The sequence below is a fragment of the Balaenoptera musculus genome, chromosome 7 (assembly GCF_009873245.2).
Source record: "Balaenoptera musculus isolate JJ_BM4_2016_0621 chromosome 7, mBalMus1.pri.v3, whole genome shotgun sequence".
In the NCBI taxonomy this organism is placed as follows: Eukaryota; Metazoa; Chordata; class Mammalia; order Artiodactyla; family Balaenopteridae; genus Balaenoptera; species Balaenoptera musculus.
The window spans coordinates 79,191,650-79,219,351 of record NC_045791.1 but is presented as its reverse complement, the minus strand read 5'-3'; the positions used below and the strand labels follow the sequence as shown (position 1 = coordinate 79,219,351).

Here is a 27,702-nt window from a genome sequence, read left to right as displayed (position 1 = left end):
ATTGATCCCTTCTAGAGAATTTTTAATTTCATTTCTTGTGTTGTTCATCACTGTTTGTTTGCTCTTTAGTTCTTCTAGGTCCTTGTTAAACATTTCTTATATTTTCTCCATTCAGTTTCCAAGATTTTGGATCATCTTTGCTATCATTATTCTGAATTCTTTTTCAGGTAGACTGCCTATTTCCTCTTCATTTTTTAGGTCTGGTGGGTTTTTGCCTTGCTCTTTCATCTACTGTGTGTTTCTCTGTCTTCTCATTTTGCTTACGTTACTGTGTTTGTGGTCTCCTTTTCCCAGGCTGCAGGTTCATAGTTCCTGTTGTTTTTGGTGTCTGTCCCCAGTAGCTAAGGTTGATTCAGTGGGTTGTGTAGGCTTCCTGGTGGAGGGGACTAGTGCCTGTATTCTGGTGAATGAGGCTGGATCTTGTCTTTCTGGTGGGCAGGTCCATGTCTGGTGGTGTGTTTTGGGGTGTCTTTGGCCTTATTATGATTTTAGGCAGCCTGTCTGCTAATGGATGGTGTTGTGTTCCTGTCTTGCTAGTCATTTGGCATAGGGTGTCCAGCACTGTAGCTTGCTGGTCGTTGAGTGGAGCTGGGTCTTGGCGTTGAGATGGAGATCTCTGAGAGATTTTCGCCATTTGATATTACGTGGAGCTGGGATGTCTCTTGTGGACCAGTGTCCTCAACTTGCCTCTCCCACCTCAGAGGCACAGCCCTGACGCCTGGCTGGAGCACCAAGAGCCTGTCATCCTCACAGCTCAGAATAAAAGGGAGAAAAGAAAGAAAGAAAGAAAGAAGAATATAAAATAAAGTAAAATAAAATAAAGTTATTAAAATAAAAAATAATTATTAAGAAAAAATTGTTTTAAGTAATTAAAAAAAAAAGAAGGACAGAACACTAGGACAAATGGTAAAAGCAAAGCTATACAGACAAAATCACACTCAGAAGCATACACATACATACTCACAAAAAGAGAAAAAGGGGAAAAAAATATATATATCGTTGCTCCCAAAGTCCACCTCCTCAATTTGGGATGATTCGTTGTCTATTCAGGTATTCCACAGATGCAGGTACATCAAGTTGATTGTGGAGATTTAATCTGCTGCTCCTGAGGCTGCTGGGAGAAATTTCCCTTTCTCTTCTTTGTTCGCACAGCTCCCGGGGTTCAGCTTTGGATTTGGACCCGCCTCTGCGTATAGGTCGCCCGAGGGCGTCTGTTCTTCGCTGAGACAGGACGGGGTTAAAGGAGCAGCTGCTTCGGGGGCTCTGGCTCACTCAGGCCGGGGGGGAAGGAAGGGTACAGAATGCAGGGCGAGCCTGTGGCGGCAGAGGCCGGCGTGACGTTGCACCAGCCTGAAGCGCCAAAGGCAAATGACTCTTAATCTAGAATGTAGGTATCTTTTGAGTTCTATCTTAGTTCAAGATCTTCTCCCTCTGTTTTTAAAACTTTGCCGTAAGGAAAAACACTACCCTGAGGGGTAGCTGGTCCTCAGGACCTCACATCCCTTCTTGGATTGTAGACCATAGGCCAACCAGCCCGAGAGGCTTGTCTGCTCACCCGCCGGGGCGGGCTGGGGGCTGGGAGCTGAGCCATTCTATTGTTAATGAATATTTGGGTTGTTTCTATTTTTTGGCTATGGTGAATAATAGTTTTAAACATTCTTGTACATGTTATACATATGCCTACATTCTGCTGGGAATATATCTAGGAATGGAATTTCTGGGTCATTATTATGTATATGTTCAACTTCAGTACAAAATACCAAAGAATTTTTCAAAGAGAATATAAGAACTTATATTCCCACTGGCAGTGTATTAGAGTTCTAGATACTCCAAATCCTTCCACTTGACAGTGTCAGTCTCTTTATGGTTAGCCATCTCAGGGATGTGTAGTGGTATCTCTTTGTGGTATTAACTTTCATTTTCCTGATGACTAATGAGGGTGAGTTCCCTTCCAAATGATTATTAGCGATCTTATAACTCTTCTGTGAAGTGCCTGTTCAAGTATGTTCCCCATTATTCTGTTGTATTGTCTGCCTTTTTCTTATTAGTTTGTATAAATTTGTGTATACATTCTTTATAGGCCCTTTGTCAGTTATACTAAACATGTTGCAAAAATCAGTCAGTGGCTTATGTTTTCACTTTCTTAATGGTGTCCTTTTCATAAGTAGAAGTTATTAAATTTAATGTAGTTTAATGTATCAAACTTTTTCTTTGTGTTTATTGCTCTTTGTGTTCTGTTTTAGAAATCTTCTACCCCAACGTCATGGAAATATTCTCCTGTATTGTCTTCTATTTGTTTTTCCTTTCACATTGAGATCTACAAATTCACCTGTGACTGATTTTGTGTGTGTGTACTGTGAGGTACAAGTCAGGTCTTTTTTCCTCTCTTTTTTCCTTTTGTTCTTTTCTTTTTTTCTTCTCTCCCTCTCTCTTTTCCTCCTTCCCTCCCTCCCTCTTTCTTTCTTTCTTTCTTTCTTTCTTGCCTGCCTTCCTTCCTTCCTTCGTTCCTTTCTTTCTTTCCTTCCTTCCTTCTTTCTTTTGTGTGGCGATTTCTATTTAACCCAGTTGAGAGTGTTTTTGACCCACTATTCTGTAGTTCCATCCTTGTCACAAGTGAAGTGTCCGTAAATGTGTGGGTCTGTTTCCAGACTCTCTAAACAGTTTCTTTGGTGCATTTGTCTATCCTTGTGCTAATGCCATTAGAGATTAAGAAATAATATTTTTATTTCTTTAATTTTTAAGTATGTCATCCTGTTTTTCTTCTTTGAGATTGTCTTGGAAAAGCTCATCAGTTTCCATAGGAAGGCTTGTTGGGACTTTGATTTTGATTGCATGAAACTATAGCTCAATTTGAGGAAATGAATTATATATATATAGTATACTTATATATAATATAAACTTATATGTTATATAATATATATATAAAATAATATAATATTTATATGTATGTATACTTATTTACATATAAGCATGTATACTTAAGTATAATATACTTATGTGTAGTATATAAATATGGCATAATATAAACTGTGCCTTGCTTCTTTATGCTTTTACACTTATTTATTTTGTCTAGGCGCCTCTCCCCATAGTTCTTAATTTTTTACTTCTTCAGACCCACTTGAAGTATCATCATCTCCTTCCCTAACACTCTTTCTCCTCACTCTCCTTATTTGCCCTATGTTTAAGAGAGAGTTTGTAGGCATCCTGAATGTGGCTTGGTACTGGAATATTAACCTTTGTTCCTCTTTTGCTTCAGAGTTGTGACCATTAGTATTTTCACAAAAGTGGACAGCCAAATAGGGAACTAAGTATATCAGCTTTATCCAAGACTTTCTGGTGATGAGTCAAAACTGAAAACTATTATGGAATTCTTACCTCCATCTCATATTGAAGGCAGTGGAGCTATCAAATGGAGAAAGTGAACCTCCTTCATTCTGAGTAGACTGTGCCTAGGTGTGCATACACATGGGAACTGGCAGCTTAAAGCCTCCAGAAAGACAGATTTAGGAAAGTGAGGCATAGGCATCTAGATGTGACTTTTTAGCAGTATTCTCCAAATTTCTTTGATTGCACAATCTTATCAATAAAAAACATATGAACATTTATCACCAGTGTTTTGTATATTTATTTATATATTACATAAATGTACTGCAATTTACTTAATAAATTCTATAATATACAAAAATTAAAAATGATAAATAAGCAATACTTCTAAAAACGATTTTAATTACATTTTGTTTATTAGTGGTACAGAACTCAGTAAGCATCACTGTTTTTGAAAAGCATGATTTTTTTTTAATTTTTGAATTTTATTTTATTTAGAAAAGCATGATTTAATACTTTGTGATGTAGTGATTTGAAGGTCTGGTTCTAAGGCAAGTTTATTTCAGTATTTGGTTTTTAATGCTGTTATATTTGAAAAAGGTGCCTTTAAAGATTTGAAATTCCAAATGGAAGAGATGCATCTTGGTTGAGCCTAGTAAATCACAGTACTTATTTTTCTTTTCTATTATGTTATTCAAAGTTTTTAGCTCACATTTTTTGAGTAAAATGTTACTTCTCTGATTAATTAGTTCCGGTAAACTCTTTGGAAGGCATTGCATTTTTTTTATATTTAAAAGGAAAAATGGTCTGTTAACCTGCTGAAACTCTTCATTTGTGAGATTTTTAAACAAATGAGGAAAGTGTTTCTAAGTTTTTAAAGTGTGATACTGTGAGCTTCTAGGCTACTCATAACACATTTGCACACATATAAAATTACATTAAAAGGAGATATTTCCAATAGTTTTTAAGATGTTCTTATCTTAACATGAGTTTATTTCAAAAAGATAGTTATTTTCACACTCATTGAAATGTCACCACCTTACTCTGAAAGGACAGAGAAGTATATATTTTAAAATATTTGCTAGTTTATATACTACTGACAGTCCTCACAGAAGAGTTTAGCAAATTGCAACATTTATCTTTTTGTAAAACCAAACTGCATGATGCATCTTTGTTTGCCAACTTTTTAAAATGCTTTGCCATGAAATTTCTTGCGATCAGTTCTCATCTATCTGCAAAGCAGACTAAATATTCTACTACTTAATGTAATTGGTCAACCCACTTAACTAGCAAACGCAATACCCTGAAAGCATGAGGGCACTGATATGAACCCCTCTGAGTGTGAAACTCACACTTTTACTCAGAATATTTGTCTACTGCTTATGGTCGTCTGTATGTGCTTACTTTCTTACTTGTTAAAGAAATTGGAAAATTCTAATATTTTCTCCTGCTACTCTAGAGAATAATCCTTGGTTCCTGCTGTGAGTGGTCTTGTTTCATGGGGTCAGAGAACCACAGAGTGTGAAAAGGAGTCATTGCTCCCAAGCTTGGGCAGGGAAAAAGACGATTTAAAACATCTCTTTTAGACTTAAGAATTCCATGCACCTGTAGCTTGTACAATGAATGGCAGTGTCTGACCAATCGAATAAATCATTCTTTTTCCATGTATAAGATCTGTGCAGAGAATGAGTAAAGATAAAACTCTCTCTTCTCAGCATTTGTTTTTCTTATAGTGAAACTGTCATTGTTTTGTTACCTGTCTTCAACACCAGCCTGAACTTCTGAAGGGCAGGAACGTCTCAAGCTGGAATCAGCAAAGTGCCAGGCATATAGTCCTGCCAGCACATTAGTGAATGTTAATTGATGTAAGGATAGTGAGCTTGCCATTAGTGCTAGGAGTGGGAGCATCCTAGGAAAAGGTAATCATGTAGGCTAGTAGGTTTTCAAAGAAACTGTGGAATGGGGGAGAGTGGGCCAGAAAGGCCATTGGGGAGGAAGTGCAGAGCAATGTGAGTGAATGTTCAGACTTTAAAATAGAAGTGCCACGAGGAACTTCTGCTTTTGGGGGCCAAAAGCAGCAGAGAGGTAAGGCATAGTGGAATTAACTGAAATTAAAATTCTCTGCAGGTTCAGGAGAAATTCTAGATGGTATCAGAGGCTTTATGAGACTAGCCTTTAGAAGTTTTGTTCAAGGTTCTAATAGAATTTTGGCAAAGAGTTGTTTTGTTCATGCTGCTGCCATTGAGGAGAGCTCTGCTCATGTGAGGAAGGAAAAGTAAAAAGGTAAGAAAATGAGGGATTGTTAAGTATAAAATACCAGGTTGTTAAGGATAAATTGAGTATTAGTATTCTAAAGGATTTTTCCCCAATTATTTCATATTTATTAAAATGCGTATTCAAAGTAGACTTCCATAATAAGATCATTAAAACATTAGAAAATATGAGGTTCCATATTAAATACACATACACTGTCCACAGATTGATATTTTTGCAACAATTGTTGTTTTGTATTTGCAACAATACAAAACATACAACAATTTTTGTACAGTAGTTGTCGTTCAGTTAGCTTAACCTATGATTTAATCATATATATTAAAAAAAAACACATTAAGCCAGTCAGGTGCAGCAATAACAAAATGATCCAAGATGTATAAAACAAATGTTTTCAGTACACTGAAAGTATTTGTTTTATACTTTAAAACAAAATTTTCAGCATAATAAGGAATTATTACATACTATAAAAATTAAACAAGTGATTCTTGAAAGACACATAACGACAAAGATTCCTGGGAAATTATTATTTATAAATAAGGCCATGTTGATTCAAGTTCAGCAAAAGTTGGGAATAAATACAATTCTGCTTTTCAGGTTAGATTTTTAATAGACGGTTTGTTCACTGTTCCCCTCAGCCTTCCTCTCCTTTCCCCTCCCATCCCTTTCTCTTTACTTTACTATACAAAGCTATATTAAAATATCTTGTAATTTTTAAACGCTAACCATTATGTGTTGTGACCAGAGCCCTTAAGAGCAAAGTTAATTATTAGCCCAGAAATATTAGTTAGTAGGGTTACTCTGGATGAAATCACACAACCAAAACCCAAAAGCCATCTGTTCATTACTCCTTTCCACTGTACCTACTATTCCAAAGGATTAAATTCCAGTTCCTTCAGTGGCTGATGACTGAAGGAATATTGGAATAATTTGCAAGCAGAATTACTGCCATTTGTGGGATACAGGACCTAGTCCACATTAGATTAAGACCATCATTTTTAGTTAACAAGAACTCATTGTTTATGCTATTATATACTTCTCTCCTCTCTCATAATTCCCTTAATTATTTTATATTTAATTGTACAGATTTCGTTTCTCTGCTAACTTAATGATAAACTTAGTGAGGGTAGAGATGAGTTTTCAAGTCATAGAATATAAGTTATAAAATATATAATACCTGATACTAGATGCTCATAAAATTTTTGTTGAAGTATAATATCTTTTCTAATTATATTCTTCTCTGCCTTATAAAGTCTTAAATTAGTTTATTTACATTGTAGATGCTGAGAAAAACTCTTAAAGGGTCTGAAAGTAAAGAACTAGAAGTAACACCTGAGGCACCAACTTTGGTGCCATTTGGGGATGTGGTATGTATGACTAAACCTCAGTAAACCTGTACAAATTATTTTTTATTTCATATGAAAACTATTTAATGTCAAAAAGCATGTGTAGAAAATGGTCCTCTCTGATAAACATATTCATGAATTTTTCATTTTTATGAGTCAGAAAAGCATTCTAATAATCACTGAAATTATGGAAAACATCCTGATTCACAGAAAAAATGTCTCTACTAGGGATTCCCAAATGCTAGTTACATCAGAATTACCTGGGATACTTTTTTAAAACATTGATTCTTGGGCCCCACTTAAGATCCGCTAACTTAGAAACTGAGAATAGGGCCTAGGAACCAGTATTTTTGTTAAACTCTTCAGATAATTATATTTTTGTCAGATTTAGGGACCTTTGAGTGATAATGGATCCCACATCTCTCCCTCATCCAAAAAATAATAAACCATAGAAACAAAAACAAACATACTCATCAATCATACATGTACATACACAGGTGGGACCTAATATCTAGGCTGAGAACCAGAAAAGTCTGTTTTCTCTTTTGGGTGCTATAGAGAGAGTATAGGCTGTGAGGATCTCTCTATGTTTAGAACTATCAAATATTGTGGTATTCTTTCACAGTTACCTTTATTTTCTAAACACTATTAGAAGAATTAGTGGGTGTGAAATGAGAGTTTCTCTTGTGTCTCTTCTCTAGTTCCTATTGTGTACTAATACATTTTCTTGATTAAAAAATATATGATGAATTTAACACCACCTTTTTAGGGGGAAATAAGAATAATTTATGTATACATTTTTGTTTTTACAGAATGACCGTGGTGTACCTTACTCGTAAAATTATATAACACTTTCTTCCCTCTATCATAATCAAAGTTGAAGTATAAGCCTTCACTGTCCAACTCTAAACTTAGAAAAGATTCTTTGAAATCACTTTTGGCCATAAACTATTATGCATGTCACTATGTTGACATACTAATTTCTGTAATCCATATTCTTGAATATGACTTCTGCGTCTCTTTAGAACTCACATTTTGAAGAATCTTTTTATTTCTCCCACAGTTCCTAACCTTATAGTTCATATTTTCCTTATTTGAATTGCATATTGCTAGACATCAAAAAGCTTCTCTTAAGAGTTAGCTGGAAGTTTTGACAGAGAGATGTTTGGCATGTGACTGATGGCTCCTCCCAGTGTGTGATTCAGCCACATCACCTTCTCTTTGAATGTTCTGTGATTTGGCAAAGTTGGTGCATGTGTAGGCCATGATAACTACATCACAACCCACTACTTCTATTTCTAATAATCATATCCCATTTTCAGAAAAAAATGAAAAAGATCTCTTAAAATTGAGCACATAAAGTACTTTTGTGAACAGCTGTGGTTGCCTTCCTGTTTTAAGTGCATGTTTGAGAGTGTTTCAGGGGTCAAGGTGTTGACAGGGTTATTGCTTTGGGCCACAGATGGGTCTCACAATCTGTGGCAACATTTGTTTTCTGCAACCTGTGAATGGTCATCATTATGGTTTTTGTTTTGATTTTTTTATTTGTTTGTTTGTTTTTGGCTGCATTGGGTCTTCGTTGCTGTGCCTGGGCTTTCTCTAGTTGCAGCGAGCAGGGGCTACTTTTCGTTGTGGTGCACGGGCTTCTTATTGTGGTGGCTTTTCTTGTTGCGGAGCATGGGCTTTAGGCTCACAGGCTTCAGTAGTTGCAGCATGCAGGCTCAGTAGTTGCGGCACGCAGGCCCTAGAGCGTGCGAGCTTCAGTAGTTGCAGCGCACGGGCTCAGTAGTTGTGGCTTGAGGGCTCTAGAGTGCAGGCTCAGTAGTTGTGGCATGCGGGCTTAGTTGCTCCATGGCATGTGGGATCTTCCCGGACCAGGGATCAAACCCGTGTCCCCTGCATTGGCAGGCAAATTCTTAACCACTGCGCCACCAGGGAAGTCCCATCATTATGGTTTTGAATGTTAAATCTTTTTCTATACTTGAATAGAAATTTATTCTCTTTTTTATATTATATGGATCTCTTATGTAAAAGTATAAAAAGCTATTGAAATATAAGGAAAATTAGGATAGTTGCTGATGGCTTCATGTTGAGATACTTGGCAGGCAGTCAGTGATTTATGACAGAATTTTTATATTTAGAATTATGCAAAACAAAATTATAGCTATATTTCCCTGTTTTACCCTCCTTGTGTGCACCCAATTTTAAGAAGTAAACAGTGATTCGTGGACTTTCCTATGGCAATACCATTTTAAGTCTCACCTAGATTAGAACCTTTCTTTTAACATAACATTTTATACTTATGTCTCTCTAAGAAGTAGACCACAATATTTTCTTCTTTAGAATTTCATCATTCAGATACAGTAGTCTTTTAATTAAATATTGAGTGCTAACTTCTTTTTCTGCATTGTTCTAAAACCAAATCCTTAAAATTACTTACACTATATTTAAAACTACTATTGGGCCATTTTTTTTTGTTTCACAGATATTTAATATAATATTGCTCTTGTTTTTACTTGGCTTTTAAGACCAAACATGGCTGAATTAAGATCAGATGGCTTACATTTGGCTAATACTGCATATTAGTATTCAAGTATTCCTGTATTAATTTTGTACTTGATTTTATGGTTAAACACAAGATACAATTTTCCTTAACATTTGGAAACACTTTGTACAAGAGAGAATGATATTTCACAGCCCTTGTCATATTATAGGCAGTGAATGATTGTTGAATGAATAAAGTGGTTTTAGGATACTGGTTAAAAAAGCTTATCTGAAGCAAGGCATATTTCTTATTATATGCAAGATGCTGTGTTGTATCACTTCTCACCTAATGTAAAATCAAAATGATTCAAAGAGTGACAGTTGGATTGAAGTTAATAAATGAACCATTTTTTTCTTTGTATTCTTGTTTGTTTTAAGTTTACTTTGAACAAATCTTGCCTATTTTTCTGCTTTCTGGTGTTTTCTGTAACTAGATATTTCTAATAAGAAAAAATATTTCTAATGAGAAAAACTAACAAAGTGAAACTTTAAAAAAATGTAGTTTGGTGAGAGTAAAATGGAAGAAAAGTTAACTTTTAAAAATTAATTTGCTGTGTTTTTATTTTGATTGTTATAGGTTGGCTGCCTAGCCATTCATGTAAAGAACTGCAAACATTTTACGCCTAAGAGTATCCTTTCTTTCGATTTAAGAACCATACTGTGATCATATATCACTGTTTCTGTTATATATTGCTGCCTTGCAAAACACTCTAAGACTCAGTGGCTTAAAACATTAACCATTTTATTACCAATCACTATCTGTACGTTCACTAGGTGGTTCTTCTGCTTCACATTATCACAGCAGGGGCTGCAGTTCAAAAGGGCTGGGATACCTAAAATGGCTCATTTACATGTCTGGTGCCTTAGTGAGAATGCCTGAAAGACTGGACTTAGCTGAGATGCTGAAATGGTTAGACCTTTCTTTCCATGTAGTCCTAGGGTCTTGTCTTTCATCATTAAACATTTTTTTCTGCATTAATTCTGATTTAAAAATATTACATTAAAATATTGATTACTGAAGTTTTTGGTGTCCACTTAAATTTTGTACCCTGGGTAGTGCCACCCTATCCTAGCCTCAGCCCTGGTCACGTCAGTTGCATGTTAAAGTAGTCACAGGAGCAGACCAGATTCAAGAGCAGAGGAAAATAAGCTCCACTTTTTGATGTGGAGAGTGACAAAAGATTTTTAGCTATCTGTAATCCACCTCGATCATCATATAAGTTAAAGAAAATATACATATCTTCTTGGATGATAATACTAATTTATTTCTAATTAATAACTATGCTTCTCAAACATTGTTTAAAGGGTTTATTTTTCTCAGTGCCTTTAAATAAGCTGAATGCTTATTATTAGATGTGTCATGGCATAAAACCAGTCTCATTATGAAGACTTGATGTTTCTTTTGTATATAAAGTGAACTATTGAAGAGAATTCTAAATAGAGTTTTGAAGATAATTAAATCATAAAACAAGATCGTTTTAATTCATGGAGTGCTATGAAAGATAAAAATACAGACCAATATAGTATAAGTGAAGTATATAGTGAAGTGAATTACAAAGTAGCATGCTGCTTTAAATTTTGTTGTCCTAAAATTAAGAATAAATTACTCTGAAGTGACATATTTTTTGAAGTTTTAAATTTCTATGTAATTAGGCTTAGAAAAAAATTTTCAAGTATGTGTTGGAAATGTTTAGTCACCTTAAAAATAATATATAGGAAAATTTGCAAAAGAATTATAATGGAAATGTGAGGATAAAAGTATGAGAAGTAATTTAAGGAAGAATCAACCTTCTTTTCCTACTTATATTGTACCTACCACTGATGGGCAAAAATACTATTTTAAAAGACTTTCCTTATTGTTTAATATGCTCTATAATTTCTTTCTTTATTTGATTGATTCTTAGGTTTTGGCCTGAATTGTTTAATGGATTAATTTTACAATATGTTACTGTTCAATTACAACAAAATTTGCTTCCTAAATATGTATTTTCAGTCGGTTTACAACATTACAGTAATTTGTTCATTCGTGTCTCTATTAACAACGTGGTGAAATGTACAAAAAAGTGTAGCTTGCTACCCCCAAACAATGAAGAGGACACTGTAATTACATTTGATGAAGTGAAATATTTTTCTGTACAGGTAATGTTAAATTTCTCTTCTAAATAAACGAATGCATTTTTATAGTTTCAAACGTTCTACACTAATAATGTCTTTTTTTTCTAGGGGACAGGAAAGAAACAAAAGCAATGTTCTTTTATTTGATACTTTACAGTATTTTATTTCTGTATTATAGGCTATATTGATGTTTTTACAGTTTACTGTAGAATACATAATCATGGTGTTCTTCTCTGAGATCTTGCTGTCAGTGATTCTGAGTGTTTATCACACATGGATGCATTTTTCTCTGTCTTAGTCTTCCCCTCCCATTTGCCCTCTGACACCTGCCTTAGTCAGCGTGGGCTACTATAACAAATTACCACAGACTGGGTGGCTTAAACAACAAACCTTTATTTCTCACCTTTCTGGAAGGTGAGAAGTTGCTTATAAGGACAGTAATCAGATTCATGAGGGCTCCATTCTCATGACCTAGTGACCTCCCAAACACACCACCTACAAATACCGTCACATTGGAGATTTAGGCTTCAACATATGAATTTTGAGGGGACACAAACGTTCAGTGCATAGCACACCTTTTTTTTTTCATCTCCTTCTCCTTTCCCTCTCTCCTTTCTTCTTATATAGACTCTCTCTAATTACTTTCGCATGGATTAGATTATTTAGTCTTTATAACCCTTGAAAATATATATATACTCTTACTATCATCTTTATTTTGCAGATGAGGAAACAGATACTATAAGGTTTAAAGAACTTTCTTAAGGTCATAGAACTAGTAATTGGTGGAGCTGAGAATGCAGTCAGTCTGGCTTCAGACTGGCTTCATTAAGCCACCTCTCACACCAGAGCTTGCTATGCTGAGTTTGCTTCTGTTTACAGTTAAGCTTCTTAGAATCTTAAATGTATCTCAGAGTGGTCTTTAAAATGAGTGACACTATTTCATTTAGCTGTAGGATTCCTTGATTAGTCCAGTTGTTTCCTGATAGTTTTATTACATTAGTTGAATTTTAGTGAAATCCTAAAACATTTCCTCTATACCATATATACGTATATATATATATTTTTTCAAACTTCATTTTGCTTAAGTGTTGAGTATTGAAGCTAGTCCTTTAAACATAGTTTTAAAAAAAAGCATTGTTTTGCTAGAGGCAATCCATATTATTTCTTTTACTTTGCCAATAATTTTCCTAGACTTCATTGCCAAGTTTTCAATAATTTTGTGGCTATATGTCCATTTAAATAAAACTTGAAATTAATACTGGAAAACAATATAAATTAATAGGGTGATTTTTAGCATAATCAAAATATTTTTCCTATATTTATTTTAATAGGAGCTATTAGTTTGAGTATAATAAGAGGAGAGTTTTAGTGGAACTCTAATGGAAAGTTTGGGAATGACCTAGTAATATTTACATAGAAAATTGTACAAGCAAACAAAGAAACATAAAAAAAGCAAGACACATATTAACTCCAGGGAAATTAAAAAATGATACAGGGCAAGAAATACGATCATTGTAAGTATATTATTAAACCCTGAAAAATAGTTACATGTACATAATAATATAAACACTAAGTATTATTCTAACAAAAAAATGATATATAATATACTGGAGGACTGAGGGGAAAAGAAACGTGAAAATTGTGGGAGGAGGATGTTGAGAGTGAATATTTTTCTTCCACAATAAGCATTCAGTAGATGATATATACATGACTTCAATGTTCATAGTAGCATTATTTACAGTAGCCAAGATATGGAAGCAACCTAAATGTCCGTCAACAGATGAATGGATAAAGAAGATATATATACATACATACATATATACATGTACATACACACAATGGAATACTACTCAGCCATAAGAAAAGAATGAAATTTTACCATTTGCAGCAACACAGATGGACTTGGAGGGCTTTATGCTAAGTGAAATAAGTCAGGAAAGACAAATACTATATGATATCATTTATATGTGAGATCTAAAAAGTACAACAAACTAGTGAATATAACAAAAAAGAAGAAGACTCAGATACAGAGAACCAACTAGTGGTTACCAGTGGGGAGAGGAAAGGGGGAGGGGCAAAATAGGGATGGGGAATTAAGAGCTACAAACTATTAGGTATAGAACAAGCTACAAGGATATATTGTACAATATGGGGACTATAGCAAATATTTTATAATAGCTATAAATGGAGTATAAACTTTAAAAACTGTGAATCACTGTATTGTACACCTGTACTTTATATAATATTATGCATCAACTATACTTCAGTTAAAAAAATAGATAGTATCTAAAAACTAAAAAGAAAAAAAAATTAGTAACATGATTTTATGCCAAAAACCAGAGAAATCCCTTAAAAAGGTTGAAAGGTGGCTTCTGAAGAGTGAAAATTAGGTAGTGGGTTGGGTAGTGTACTAAATTATACCTGGGATCGAATTTATGGAGGTATGACTGAATGATGACATAGAGAGGGTAATGCCATTGAAAGAAGAATTTATTATTTATATTTCCTGAGAAAAAGGGACACACCACACCAGACCACACAAGGCCCCAGGGGAAGTTTCAGGGTGGTCAGGAGGCAGAAGACGGAAACAAGGGGAGAGCCCAAGCCAAAGCCTTTATTGGGGTTTCCTTGAGAAAGGTAATGCAGGGTGGAATTCAACAGTTTAGAATTGACTAATCTGAATAATTACAACAGGCTGTGGGCTGTAGTATAGTCTCTAGTTGCCTGGTACCTGGCCCTGGGATGATTTAGGGCAGGGGAAATATTGGTTCCATATGAGAGAGAAGGAGGTGGTTAGGGCTATAGACTTGAGATTGGTTAGTTAGCCTATGAAAGATGTGCTACTATCAAGCCAAGCCCTTTGCTATCTCTAGGATCTGGCTAGCCCAGGGAGGGAAATTCTCTCTCTGACCAGCAAGCTTTTTAAGATGTTGAAACATCATAAAATATAGGGGAAAAAATGGTAAATACAAGTGGGAGAAAAAACATTTCTTTGGTTTAGCCATTGTAAAACTGTTTGACTTTTAGACTATGTACTACCTAACTAGGATAAAATAAAATTATACTGTATATACTTGAGGACTTTAATTTGCTAAAGCTTACAAAGTAGATCTAGGTTAAAAATAAAAACATACAAACCAAAAAATAAAAAGGAATAGCAAGTGGATTTAACCTAGTTTAATTGTTCTGGAAAGCTGTTGGGTAAGTGATGTTAAAACAAAACTCATATCAAAGAATGAATAGTAGACGATTTCTGTTCTGGCCATGCTGGAGAAGCTGATATTAGATTTACTCTTCTCTTCTAAACAACCCTAAAACTAGTAAAATATATGAAGCAACTATTTTTTGGTATTTGACAATGGGAATTGGAGGGCTGCAATCCTTAAGAGAAGGGAAGCACAAGAGGTGAGCTCCATGTTTACAATAGCTTTCTGTCTGGCAGCAAATCTGGCACAGAGAAATGAAACCCAAGCAGAAAGTAACAGTCTTTCTGGGTGGAGGAAGCAGAGGCTGAGCAGAGGAAACAGATGAGTTTTGGCCTGCTAAGGTGGCTGGAATTTGTAAAGCAGGGTACTAGAGAGGAGGGAGCAGCAGATAAGGAGCCCTAGTAATCTGTGAAGGTTTTCCACTCAGGTTCTTGGCTGGATCCTAAAGTGTGCACGTGCAAGGGGAGTTTGTAGGAGAAATTACAGAGAACAAGTGCTGGAGAGCTGAGAGCTGAATAGAGATTTCAGAAGTCACAAATTCAGAGTCATTGGAGTCTGATGCAGCTAAAGTGGAGAGACCTTGTTGAACATTCTCAGTATTCAGTTGAGATCCCAGAAAGGCCAGGTCTTAGGAATAAGGATCATGTCCTAAGAGTAAGGGTTAAACCTACTAGGACTAAGGACAAAAACTGAAACAGACCTATCCTCAAACTTTTTCATAGAATCAAGATGATCTTCCAGTAGTTGATTGCCTTCCAGAAAAGAACTCAGTAGTTCTTAGAGGAAGATATAAAAACCCAGAGTCTCTATTACATATCCTTCACAATGCCCATCATATAATAAAAAATTGCTATTCATAGGGAAATAAAAACAGACAATAGGGCTAAACCCCCAGGTGACGCAAATGTTTGAATCTGCAGACTGGAACGTTATAACTATCATAAATGTGTCAAAGTGGAAAAGGAGGACAAAATGGATGATCACAATGGGAATTTTGAAGAGAATGGAAACTAAAAAGAACCAAATGGAGATTCTAGATATGAAAAATATAATATTGACATGAAAAATTCATTTGAAATGTTTCAAAGCATTCTGAACAGAACAGAAGGATCTGTTAACTGAAAGACAAGTCAATAGAAATCATTCAAATTGAGGCTCAGAGAGAAAAAAGATTGAAAAATGGAAGAGACCAGTGGGCAACATCACTCAATTTATAGATGTGTAATTACATGCCAGAAGGAAATTAGAAGAAGTATTTAGAGTTATTTAATATTTTAGAATTTTCTCTGCTAAACATTTTCCAAAGTTGATGAAAGACATCAATCTATAGATTCAAGAAACTCAGTGAACCTCAAGCAGAATAAGTACAAAGATGATCACACCAAAATACATCATAGTCAAACTGCTAAAACGAAAAAAGAAAAAATCTTAAAGGTAGCCAGAGGGAAAAAACACATGACATTCAAGTGAACAACAGTAAGAATAACAGCATACTTCCCATCAAAAACAGTGGAGGTCAGGGACTACCCTGGTGGTCCAGTGGTTAAGAATCTGCTTTCCAATGCAGGGGACATGGGTTCGATCCCAGGTTGGGCGACTAAGATCCCACGTGCCACGGGGCAACTAAGCCTGTGCACCACAACTACTGAGCCCACGTGCACTAGAGCCCGTGTGCCCCAACAAAGAACCTGTGTACCACAACAAAAGATCCCACGTGCCGCAACGAATATCCTGCATACCTCAACTAAGACCTGACACAGCCAAATAAATAAATAAATAAATAAAATTTTTTAAAAAGTGGAGGTCAGGTGTCAAGGGAATGCCGTCTTTCAAGTGGTAAAAATAAGGTCAACCTAGATTTCTAAATCCAATGAAAATATTCTCCAAAAAGACTGTGAAAGACAAAAGCTGAGGGTTTGTATCATTTTAATAAACATCAAAGGAATGTTTATCCCAAATGGAAGTCCAGATTCACAGGAAGGAATGAAGAACACTGGTAATGGTAAATATATGGGTAAAAATAAAAGACTATTAAAAAGAAGAAAATAAATAAAAAGACTATTTTAGAAATGTTCTCCAAAAGACTAGACTGGTTTTTTTTTTACATATATACATTTAAATTTTTTAAGTTATATATTGGAGTATAGTTGATTAACAATGTTGTGTTAGTTTCAGATATACAGCAAAGTGATTCAGTTTTACATATACATGTATCTATTTTTCAAATTCTTTTCCCATTTAGGTTATTACAGAATATTTTTTAATTAATTAATTAATTTTTGGCTGTGTTGGGTCCTCGTTGCTGCGCACGGGCTTTCTCTAGTTGCCGGCGACTGGGGCTACTCTTTGTTATGGTGCATGGGTTTCTCCCTGTGGTGGCTTCTCTTGTTGTGGAGCGTAGGCTCTAGGCATGTGGGCTTCAGTAACTGTGGCATGTGGGCTCTGTAGTTGTGGCTCATGGGCTCTAGAGCACAGGCTCAGTAGTTGTGGCACACAGCCTTAGTGTCTCCGTGGGATCTCCCTGGATCAGGGAACGAACCTGTGTCCCCTATATTGGCAATGGATTCTTAACCACTGTGCCACCAGGGAGGTCCTTATTACAGAATATTGAGCAGCGTTCCCTGTGCTATAGAGTAGGTCCTTGCTGGTTATCTATTTTAAATATAGCAGTCGGTACATGTCAGTCCCAAACTCCCAGTCTATCCCTCCCTCCACACCCTTTCCCTGTGGTAACCACAATTTCATTCTCTAAGTCTCTGAGTCTGTTTCTGTTTTGTAAATAAGTTCATTTGTATATTTTTTTTTAGATTTCACATATAAGGGATATCATATGATATTTGTCTTTCTCACTTCATTTAGTATGATAATCTCCAGGTCCATCCATGTTGCCACTAATGGCATTATTTCATTCTTTTTAATGGCTGAGTAATATTCCATTGTATATATGTACTACATCTTCTTTATCCATTCCTTCATCGATGGACATTTAGGTTGCTTCCATGTCTTGGCTATTGTAAACAGCGCTGCAGTGAACATTGGCATGCATGTATCCTTTCAAGTATTTGTTTTTCTCTGGATATATGCCCAGGAGTGGGATTGCTGGATCATATGGTAGCTCTATTTTTAGTTTTTTAAGGAACCTCCATACTGTTCTCCACAGTGGCTGTACTGATTTACATTCCCACCAACAGTGCAAGAGGGTTCCCTTTTCTCCACACCCTCTCCAGCACTTATTGTCTGTAGACTTTTTGATGATGGCCATTGTGACTGGTTTGAGGTGATACCTCATTGTAATTTTGATTTGCATTTCTTTAATAATTAGCGATGTTGAGCATCTTTTCATATGCCTCTTGGCCATCTGTTTGTCTTCTTTGGAGAAATGTCTGTTTAGGTCTTCTGCCCATTTTCTTGATTGGGTTGTTTGTTTTTTTGTTATTGAGCTGCATGAGCTGTTTGTAAATTTTGGAGATTGATCCCTTGTCAGCCTCATCGTTTGTAAATATTTTCTTCCATTCTGTGGGTTGTCTTTTCGTTTTGTTTATGGTTTCCGTGCTGTGCAAAAGCTTTTGAGTTTAATTATATCCCATTTGTTTATTTTTGTTTTTATTTCCATTACTCTAAGAGATGGATTGAAAAAGATATTGTGATTTGTGTCAAAGAGAGTTCTGCCTATGTTTTAGGATCCAGTCTTACATTTAGGTCTTTAATTCATTTTGAGTTTATTTTTGTTTATGGTGTTAGAGAATGTCCTAATTTCATTTTTTTACATGTAGCTGTCTAGTTTTCCCAGCACCATTTATTAAAGAGACTATCTTTTCTCCACTGTATACTCTTGCCCCCTTTGTCATAAAATAATTGAACATAGGTGCATGCATTTATTTCTGGACTTTCTATCATGTTCCATTGATCTGTATTTCTGTTTCTGTGCCAGTACCATACTGTTTTGATTACTGTAGCTTTGTAGTATAGTCTGAAGTCAGGCAGCCTGATTCCTTCAGCTCCATTTTTCTTTCTCAAGATTGCTTTGGCTATTTGCGGTCTTTTGTGTCTCCATACAAATTTTGAGAATTTTTGCTCTAGTTCTGTGAAAAACGCCATTGGTAATTTGATAGGGATTGCATTGAATCTGTAGATTGCTTTGGGTAGTATAGTCATTTTGACAATATTGATTCTTCCAATCCAAGGGCATGGTATATCTTTCCATCTGTTTGTGTCATCTTCAATTTCTTTCATCAACGTCTTACAGTTTTCAGAGTACAGGTCTTTTGCCTCCTTAGGTAGGTTTATTTTATTCTTTTTGATGCAATTGTAAATAGGACTGTTTCTTGAATTTCTCTTTCTTATCTTTCATTGTTAGTGTATAGAAATGTAACAGATTTCTGTGTATTAATTTTTTAACTTTACCAAATTCATTGATGAGCTCTAGTAGTTTTATGGTAGCATCTTTAGGATTTTCTCTGTATAGTATCATGTCATCTGCAAACAGTGACAGTTTTACTTCTTCTTTTCCAATTCAGATTCTTTAAATTTGTTTTTCTTCTCTGATTGCCATGGCTAGGACTTCCAAAAACTATGTTGAGTAAAAGTGGTGAAAGTGGACATCCTGGTCTTGTTCCTGATCTTGGAGGAAATGCTTTCAGCTTTAACCATTGAGTATGATGTTAGCTGTAGGTTTGTCATATATGGCCTTTATTATGCTAAGGTATGTTCCCTCTATGCCCACTTTCTGCAGAGTTTTTATCATAAATGTAAGACCAGATACTATAAAACTCCTAGAGGAAAACATAGACAGGACACTCTTTGACATAAATTGCAGCAATATCTTTTTGGATCCGTGTCCTAGAGTAATGGAAATAAAAACAAAAATAAACAAATGGGACCTAATTATACTTAAAACCTTTTGCACAGAAAAGGAAACCATAAACAAAATGAGAGTTGTTGTTTTTTTTTTTAATTTTATTTATTTATTTATTTATTTTTGGCTGTGTTGTGTCTTCGTTTCTGTGCGAGGGCTTTCTCCAGTTGCGGCAAGCAGGGGCCATTCCTCATCGCGGTGCGCGGGCCTCTCACTATCGCGGCCTCTCCTGTTGCAGAGCATAGGCTCCAGACGCGCAGGCTCAGTAATTGTGGCTCACAGGCTGCAGCATGTGGGATCTTCCCAGACCAGGGCTCGAACCCGTGTCCCCTGCATTGGCAGGCAGACTCTCAAACACTGCGCCACCAGGGAAGCCCGAGAGTTTTTTTGTTTTTTTCTAAATTACAGTTTCAATTTTACTACTTGTGGTTGTGTCTGTTCATATTTTCTATTTCGTCCTGGTTCAGACTTGGGAGACTGCACCTTTCTAAGAATTTGTCCATTTCTTCCAGGTTGTTCATTTTACTGACATATAGTTGCTTGTAGTAGTCTCTTATGATCCTCCGTGTTTCTGTGGTGTCCATTGTAACTTCTTCTTTTTCATTTCTAATTTTATTGATTTGAGCCCTCCACCTTTTTTCTTGAAGAGTGTGGCTAAAGGTTTATCAATTCTATCTTTTCAGACAACCAGCTTTTACTTTCATTGATCTTTTCTGTTGTTTTATTTGTCTCTATTTCATTTATTTCTGCTCTGATCTTTATGATTTCTTTCCTTCTGCTAACTTTGGGTTTTGTATGTTCTTCTTTCTCTAGTTGCTTTAGGTGTAAGATTAGGATTTTATTTGGGATTTTTCTTGTTTCCTGAGGTAAGCTTGTATCACTATAAAGTTCCCTCTTAGAGCTGCTTTTGCTGTGTCCCATAGGTTTTGGATCATCGTGCTTTTGTTTTCATTTGTCTCTATATTTTTTTAATCTTTTTTTAAAATAGATCTTTATTGGAGTATAATTGCTTCACAATACTGTGTTAGTTTCTGTTGTACACCAAAGTGAATCAGCCATATGCACACATATGTCCCCATATCCCTTCCCTCTTGAGCCTCCCTCCATCCTCCCTATCCCACCCCTCTAGGTCATCACGAAGCACCAAGCTGATCTCTCTGTGCTATGCTGCTGCTTCCCACTAGCTAACTATTTTACATTCGGTAGTGTATATATGTCGATGCTACTCTCACTTCACCCCAGCTTCCCTCTCGCACCCCGTGTCCTCAAGTCCATTCTCTATGTCTACATCTTTATTCCTACCCTGCAACTAGGTTCATTAGTACCATTTTTTTTTTTTTTTTAGATTCCATATATATGTGTTAGCATACGGTATTTGTTTTTCTCTTTCTGACTTACTTCACTCTGTGTGATAGACTCTGGGTCCATCCACCTCACTACAAGTAACTCAATTTCATTTCTTTTTATGGCTGAGTAATATTCCATTGTGTATATGTGCCACAACTTCTTTATCCATTCATCTGTTGATGAACATTTAGGTTGCTTCCATGTCTTGGCTATTGTAAATAGAGCTGCAGTGAACACTGTGGTACATGACTCTTTTTGAATTATGGTTTTCTCAGCGTATATGCCCAGTAGTGGGATTGCTGGGTCATATGGTAGTTCTGTTTTTAGATTTTTAAGGAATCTCCATACTGTTTTCCATAGTGGTTGTATCAATTTACATTCCCACCAACAGTGCAGGAGAGTTCCCTTTGCACCACACCCTTTCCAGCATTTACTGTTTCTAGATTTTTTGATGATGGCCATTCTGACCAGTGTGAGGTGATACCTCATTGTAGTTTTGATTTGCATTTCTCTAATAATTAGTGACATTGAGCATCTTTTCATGTGCCTCTTGGCCATCTGTATGCCTTCCTTGGTGAAATGTCTGTTTAGGTCTTCCGCACATTTTTTAACTGGATTTTTTGTTTTTTTGATATTGAGCTCCATGAGCTGTTTGTATATTTTGGAGATTAATCCTTTGTCTGTTGTTTCATTTGCAAATATTTTCTCCCATTCTGAGGGTTGTCTTTTTGTCTTGTTTATGGTTTCCTTTGCTGTGCAAAAGCTTTTATGTTTAAGTCCCATTTGTTTATTTTTGTTTCTCTAGGAGGTGGGTCAAAAAAGTTCTTGCTGTGGTTTATGTCAAAGAGTGTTTTTCCTATGTTTTCCTCTAAGAGTTTTATAGTGTCTGGTCTTACATTTAGGTCTTTAATCCATTTGGAGTTTATGTTTGTGTATGGTGTTAGGGAGTGTTCTAATTTCATTCTTTTACATGTAGCTGTCCAGTTTTTCATTTGTCTCTAGGTATTTTTTAAATTCTTCTTTGATTTCTTCAGTGATCCATTGGTTGTTTAGTGGCATATTGTTTAGCCTCCATCTGTTTATATGTTTTACAGTTTTTTTCTTGTAGTTGATTTCTAATCTCATGGTGTTGTGGTCAGAAAAACTGCTTGATATGATTTCAGTTTTCTTAAATTTATTGGGGCTTGCTTTGTGACGCAGTATGTGATCAGTCCTGGAGAATGTTCCATGTGCACTTGAGAAGAATGTGTATTCTGCTGCTTTTGGGTGGAATGCTCTATAAATATCAATTTATATCAAAATATCAAGGCCATCTGGTCTAATGTGTCTTTTAAGGCCTGTGTTTCCTTATTGATTTTCCGTCTGGATGATTCGTCCATTGATGGAGGTGGGGTGTTAAAGTCCCCCAGTATGGGACTTCCCTGGTGGCGCAGTCATTAAGAATCTGCCTGCCAATGCAGTGGACATGGGTTCGAGCCCTGCTCTGGGAAGATCCCACATGCCGTGGAGCAACTAAAGCCCATGTGCCACAACTACTGAGCCTGAGTTCTGGAGCCCATGAGCCACAACTACTGAGCCTGCATGCTGCAACTACTGAAGCCGCATGGCCTAGAGCTTGTGCTCTGCAACTAGAGAAGCCACTGCGCTGAGTAGCCCACTCACCACAATGAAGAGTAGCCCCCACTCACCGCAACTAGAGAAAGCCTGCGTGCAGCAACAAAGACCCAACACAGCCAAAAATAAAATATAAATAAATAAATTTATAAAAAAAAAGTGCCCCACTACTACTGTGTTGCTGTCAGTTTCTCCTTTTATGACTGTTAGTATTTGCCTTATATATTGAGGTGATCCTATGTTGGGTGCATATGTATTTACAATTGTTGTATCTTCTTCTTGGATTGATCCTTTGACCATTATGTAGTGTCTTTCACTTTCAGTCTGTGTGTGTCCCTAGATCTGAAATGGGTCTCTTGTAGACAGCATATATACAGGTCTTGTTTTTGTATCCATTCAGCCAGTTTATATCTTTTGTTTGGAGCATTTAATACGTTCAAGGTAATTATTGATATGTATGTTTTTATTGCCATTTTGTTAATTGTTTTGGATTTGTTTTTGTAGGTCTTTTTTCTTCCCTTACTCTTTTGTTCTCTTCTCTTGTGATCTGCTGACTAATTTTAGTGTTGTGCTTGGATTCCTTTCTCTATTTTGTGTGTGTATCTATTGTAGATTTTCGGTTTTGGGGTTGCCATGAAGATTTGGTATCTATAACAGTCTGTATATAAACAAGATTGTTTTAAGTTGCTGGTCTTATAATGCATTTCCAATATCCTGCATTTGTGCTCTCCTCTTCTCACAGTTGCTGGTTTTGATATATTTGTGTGCAGATTATTTCCTACCTTTACTGTATGTTTGCCTTTACTGATAAGCTTTTCCATTTGTAATTTACTTGTTCCTAGTTGTGGCCTTTTCTTTTCCATCTAGAGAAGTTCCATTAGCATTTGTTGCAAAGCTGGGCTGGTGGTGCTGAATTCTCTTAGCTTTGGCTTGTCTGTAAAGCCTCTGATTTCTCCATTGAATCTGAATGAGAGCTTTGCTGGGTAGAGTATTCTTGGTTGTAGTTTCTTCCCTTTCACCACTTTAAATATATCGTGCCACTCCCTTCCAGGCTGAGAGTTTCTGCTGAGAAATCAGCTGATAACCTTATGGGAATTCCCTTGCATGTTACTTGTTGCTTTTCCTTTGTTGCTTTTAATTTTTTTTTTTTGTCTTTGATTTTTGTCAATTTATTCTTTGTGTCTCAGCGTGTTTCTCCTTGGGTTTATCCTGCCTGGGACTCTCTGTGCTTCCTGGACATGGGTGACTGTTTCCTTTCCCATGTTAGGCAATTTCTTAGCTATTATCTCTTCAAATATTTTCTCAGGTCGTTTTTCTCTGTCTTCTCCTTTTGGGACCTCTATAATGTGAATCTTGGTGCATTTAATGTTGTCCCAGATTAAGATGGCAGTGTGGGAAGACGCGGAGTTTGCGTCTCCCCACGACTAGGGCACCCGCAGGATGCTGTGGGGGACCTTGACACCCAAGGAGATGGGAGGAACCCCCAAGCGAACTGATAGGACATGGGGGGACTGAGGTGGGGGAAAAGTGGAAGCTGGACAGGACCGGCACCCTTGAGGGTGGCTGAGAGGGGGGAGGGGTTCCCACGCATGGAGGGACCCTTGGGGGCTTGGATCGGGGGGAGCACGCCAGTGTATCCCCTGCCCAGTTGGCCAGAGAAATCTGCTCGGCTCTTTGGCTGGGTCCTATGCCCTCAGAGACCCCCTCTGGGCCGTGTGGGTCCTGGGGGCGTAGGAGGGAGGCCAGGGGAGAGCAGGAGAGGCAAGCAGGAGGGGTTCTCCAGGACCAGAGTAGCAGGAGAGGAGCGGAGGGCATTTGCCCCACCCACTTGAGCCCAAGAAGCCTGCTGGGCTCCCAGATGGGTTCCCCCGCCCTCTGAGACCAGAGGCGGGAGGCACACCTGGGTCCCTTCTGTTCCTTTGAGCCTAAGCCCCATGCCCACACACCCAAGAGCCTTTTCCAGCCCTGCAGGTCCTAAGCATAGACCCCACCCATCGCCCAAACCCCGCCCCTGCTTAGGCCCCGCCCTCCACAGCCAAAGCCTTTTCCAACTTTTTTTTCGCCTCCTCTGTTTTACTATTGTGGTTCTGTTTTACCTTCTGGTTGTTGTTTTATCTATATTTTTATGTTTATATTCTTTCTAACATATCTGTTAGTTTTCTAGTCTAATTTTATTTTTTACTTTGTTATTGTTCTCCCCCCACCCCTTTTTTTTTTTTTTTTTTTCTTCTTGTGGCTTGCAAGATCTTGGTTCACGAGCTGGGGGTCAGGCTGAAGCTCCTGCAGTGGGAGCACCAAGTCCAAACCACTGGACTAACAGAGAACCTCAGACCCCAGGGAATATTCATTGGAGTGAGGTCTCCTGGAGGTCCTCATCTCAAAACCAAGACCCAGGTCTACCCAACAGGCTACAAACTCCAGTGTTGGAAGCCTCAGGCCAAACAAACAGTAAGACAGGAACACAATCCCACTCATCAAAAAAGAAAAAAGGGGCTTCCCCGGTGGTGCAGTGGTTGGGAGTCCACCTGCCAATGCAGGGGACATGGGTTCGGGCCCTGGTCTGGTAAGATTCCACATGCCACGGAGCAACTGAGCCCATGCACCACAACTACTGAGCCTGTGCTCTGGAACCTGCGAGCCACAACTGCTGAGCCCACATGCCACAGCTGCTGAAGGCTGTGCGCCTAGAGCCTGTGCTCTGCAACAAGATAAGCCACCACAATGAGAAGCCCGTGCACCCTAACAAGGAGTAACACCCACTCGCTGCAAGTAGAGAAGGTCCGTCCGTGCAGCAACGAGGACCCAACGCAGCCAAAAATAAACTAAAAAAAAAAAAAAAAAGACAGCAAAATAATATGTCACAGATGAAAGAGCAAGGTAAAAACCTAGAAGACCAAATAAATGAAGAGGAAATACTCAATCTACCTGAAAAAGAATTCAAAGTAATGATAGTAAAGATGATCCAGAATCTCAGAAATAGAATGGAGGCATGGACTGAGAAAATACAAGAAATTTTTAGCAAAGATCTGGAAGAACTAAAGAACAAACAAACAGATGAACAACACAATAACTGAAATGAAAAATACACTAGAAGGAATCAATAACAATAACTTAGGCAGAAGAACGAATAAGTGAGCTGGAAGACAGAATGGTGGAAATAACAGCCAAGAAGCAGAATACAGAAAAAAGAATGAAAAGAATTGAAGACAATCTCAGAGAGCTCTGGGACAACAATAAATGCACCAACATTCGAATTATGGTGGTCACAGAAGAAGAGAAAAAGAAAGGGTTGAGAAATCATTTGAAGAGATTATAGTCGAAAACTTCCCTAATATGAGAAAGGAAATAGTCACTGAAGTCCAGGAAGCACAGAGAGTCCCATACAGGTTCAACCCCAGGAGAAACACACCAAGACACATATTAATCAAACTAACAAAAATTAAATTCAAAGAAAAAATATTAAAAGCAGCAAGGGGGGACCTTCAAGATGGCGGAGGAGTAAGACATGGAAATCACCTTCCTCCCCATAAATACATCAAAAATGCATCTACATGTGGAACAACTTGTACAGAACACCTACTGAACGCTGGCAGAAGACCTCCGACTTCCCCAAAGGCAAGAAACTCCCCACGTACCTGGGTAGGGCAAAAGAAAAAAGAAAAGACAGAGACAAAAGAATAGGGATGGGACCTGCACTTCTGGGAGGGAGCTGTGAAGGAGGAAAAGCTTCCACACACTAGGAAGCCCCTTCACTGGTGGAGACGGGGGATGGTGGTGGGAAAGTGTTGGAGCCATGGAGGAGAGCAGAGCAACAGGTGTGCAGAGGGCAAAGCAGAGAGATTCCCGCACAGAGGATTGGTGCTGAGCAGCACTCACCAGCCTGAGAGGCTTGTCTGCTCACCCGCCTAGGCGGGATGGGTGGGGGCTGGGACATGAGGCTCTGGCTTCTTTGGAGGTCAGATCCCAGGGAGAGGACTGGGGTTGGCTACATTAACACAGCCTGAAGGGGGCTAGTGCGCCACAGCTAGCAAGGAGGGAGTCCAGGAAAAAGTCTGGAACTGCCTAAGAGGCAAGAGACCATTGTTTCAGGGTGCGCAAGGAGAGGGGATTCAGAGCATGGCCTAAATGAGCTCCAGAGACGGACGCGAGCTGTGGCTCTCAGCGCAGACACCAGGAACAGGCATGAAATGCTAAGGCTGCTGCTGCAGCCACCAAGAAGCCTGTGTGCAAGCACAGGTCACTATCCACACCTCCCCTCCCGGGAGCCTGTGCAGCCCGCCACTACCAGGGTCCCGTGATCCAGGGACAACTTCCCCAGGAAAACACACGGCATGCCTCAGGCTGTTGCAACATCACACCAGCCTCTGCTGCTACAGCCTCTTCCCACATTCCGTACCCCTCCTTCCCCCCAGCCTGAGTGAGCCAGAGCCCCCAAATCAGCTGCTCCTTTAACCCTGTCCTGTCTGGGCGGAGAACAGACTTCCTCAGGCGACCTACACACAGAGGTGGGGCAAAATCCAAAGCTGAACCCCAGGAGCTGTGTGAACAAAGAAGAGAAAGGGAAATTTCTCCCAGCAGCCTCAGGAGCAGTGGATTAAATCTCCACAATCAACTTGATGTACCCTGCATCTGTGGAATACCTGAATAGACAATGAATCATCCCAAAATTGAGGCGGTGGACTTTGGGAGCAAGTGTAGACTGGGGGTTTGCTTTCTGCATCTAACTTGTTTCTGGTTTTATGTTTATCTTAGTTTAGTATTTAGAGCTTATTATAATTGGTAGATTTGTTTATTGATTTGGTTGCCCTCTTCCTTTTTTTAAAATATAGATGTATATTTTTTTTTTCCTTTTCTCTTTTTGTGAGTGTGTATGTGTATACTTCTTTGTGTGATTTTGTCTGTATACCTTTGCTTTTATCAATTGTCCTAGGGTTCTGTCTTTCCTTTTGTTTTTTTTTAGTATAGTTTTTAGTGCTTGTTATCACTGGTGGATTTGTCTATTGGTTTGTTTGCTCTCTTTATTTTCTATTTTTTTAATTACTTTTTAATTTTTTACTTTTAATGATTTTTTATTTTTTAT

General features: G+C 37.6%; 1 protein-coding gene across 1 annotated transcript in view; it reads left to right on the top strand.

Moving 5' to 3' along the window:
• C2CD6 (C2 calcium dependent domain containing 6) overlaps positions 1-27,702 on the top strand; it is a 103,115-nt gene that overhangs the window by 13,616 nt on the left and 61,797 nt on the right. The window contains exons 2-4 of the mRNA XM_036858876.1: positions 6,876-6,962; positions 10,063-10,114; positions 11,479-11,624. Of these exons, the coding sequence (XP_036714771.1) occupies positions 6,876-6,962; positions 10,063-10,114; positions 11,479-11,624 (285 nt within the window). The remainder of the gene's footprint in view (positions 1-6,875; positions 6,963-10,062; positions 10,115-11,478; positions 11,625-27,702) is intronic.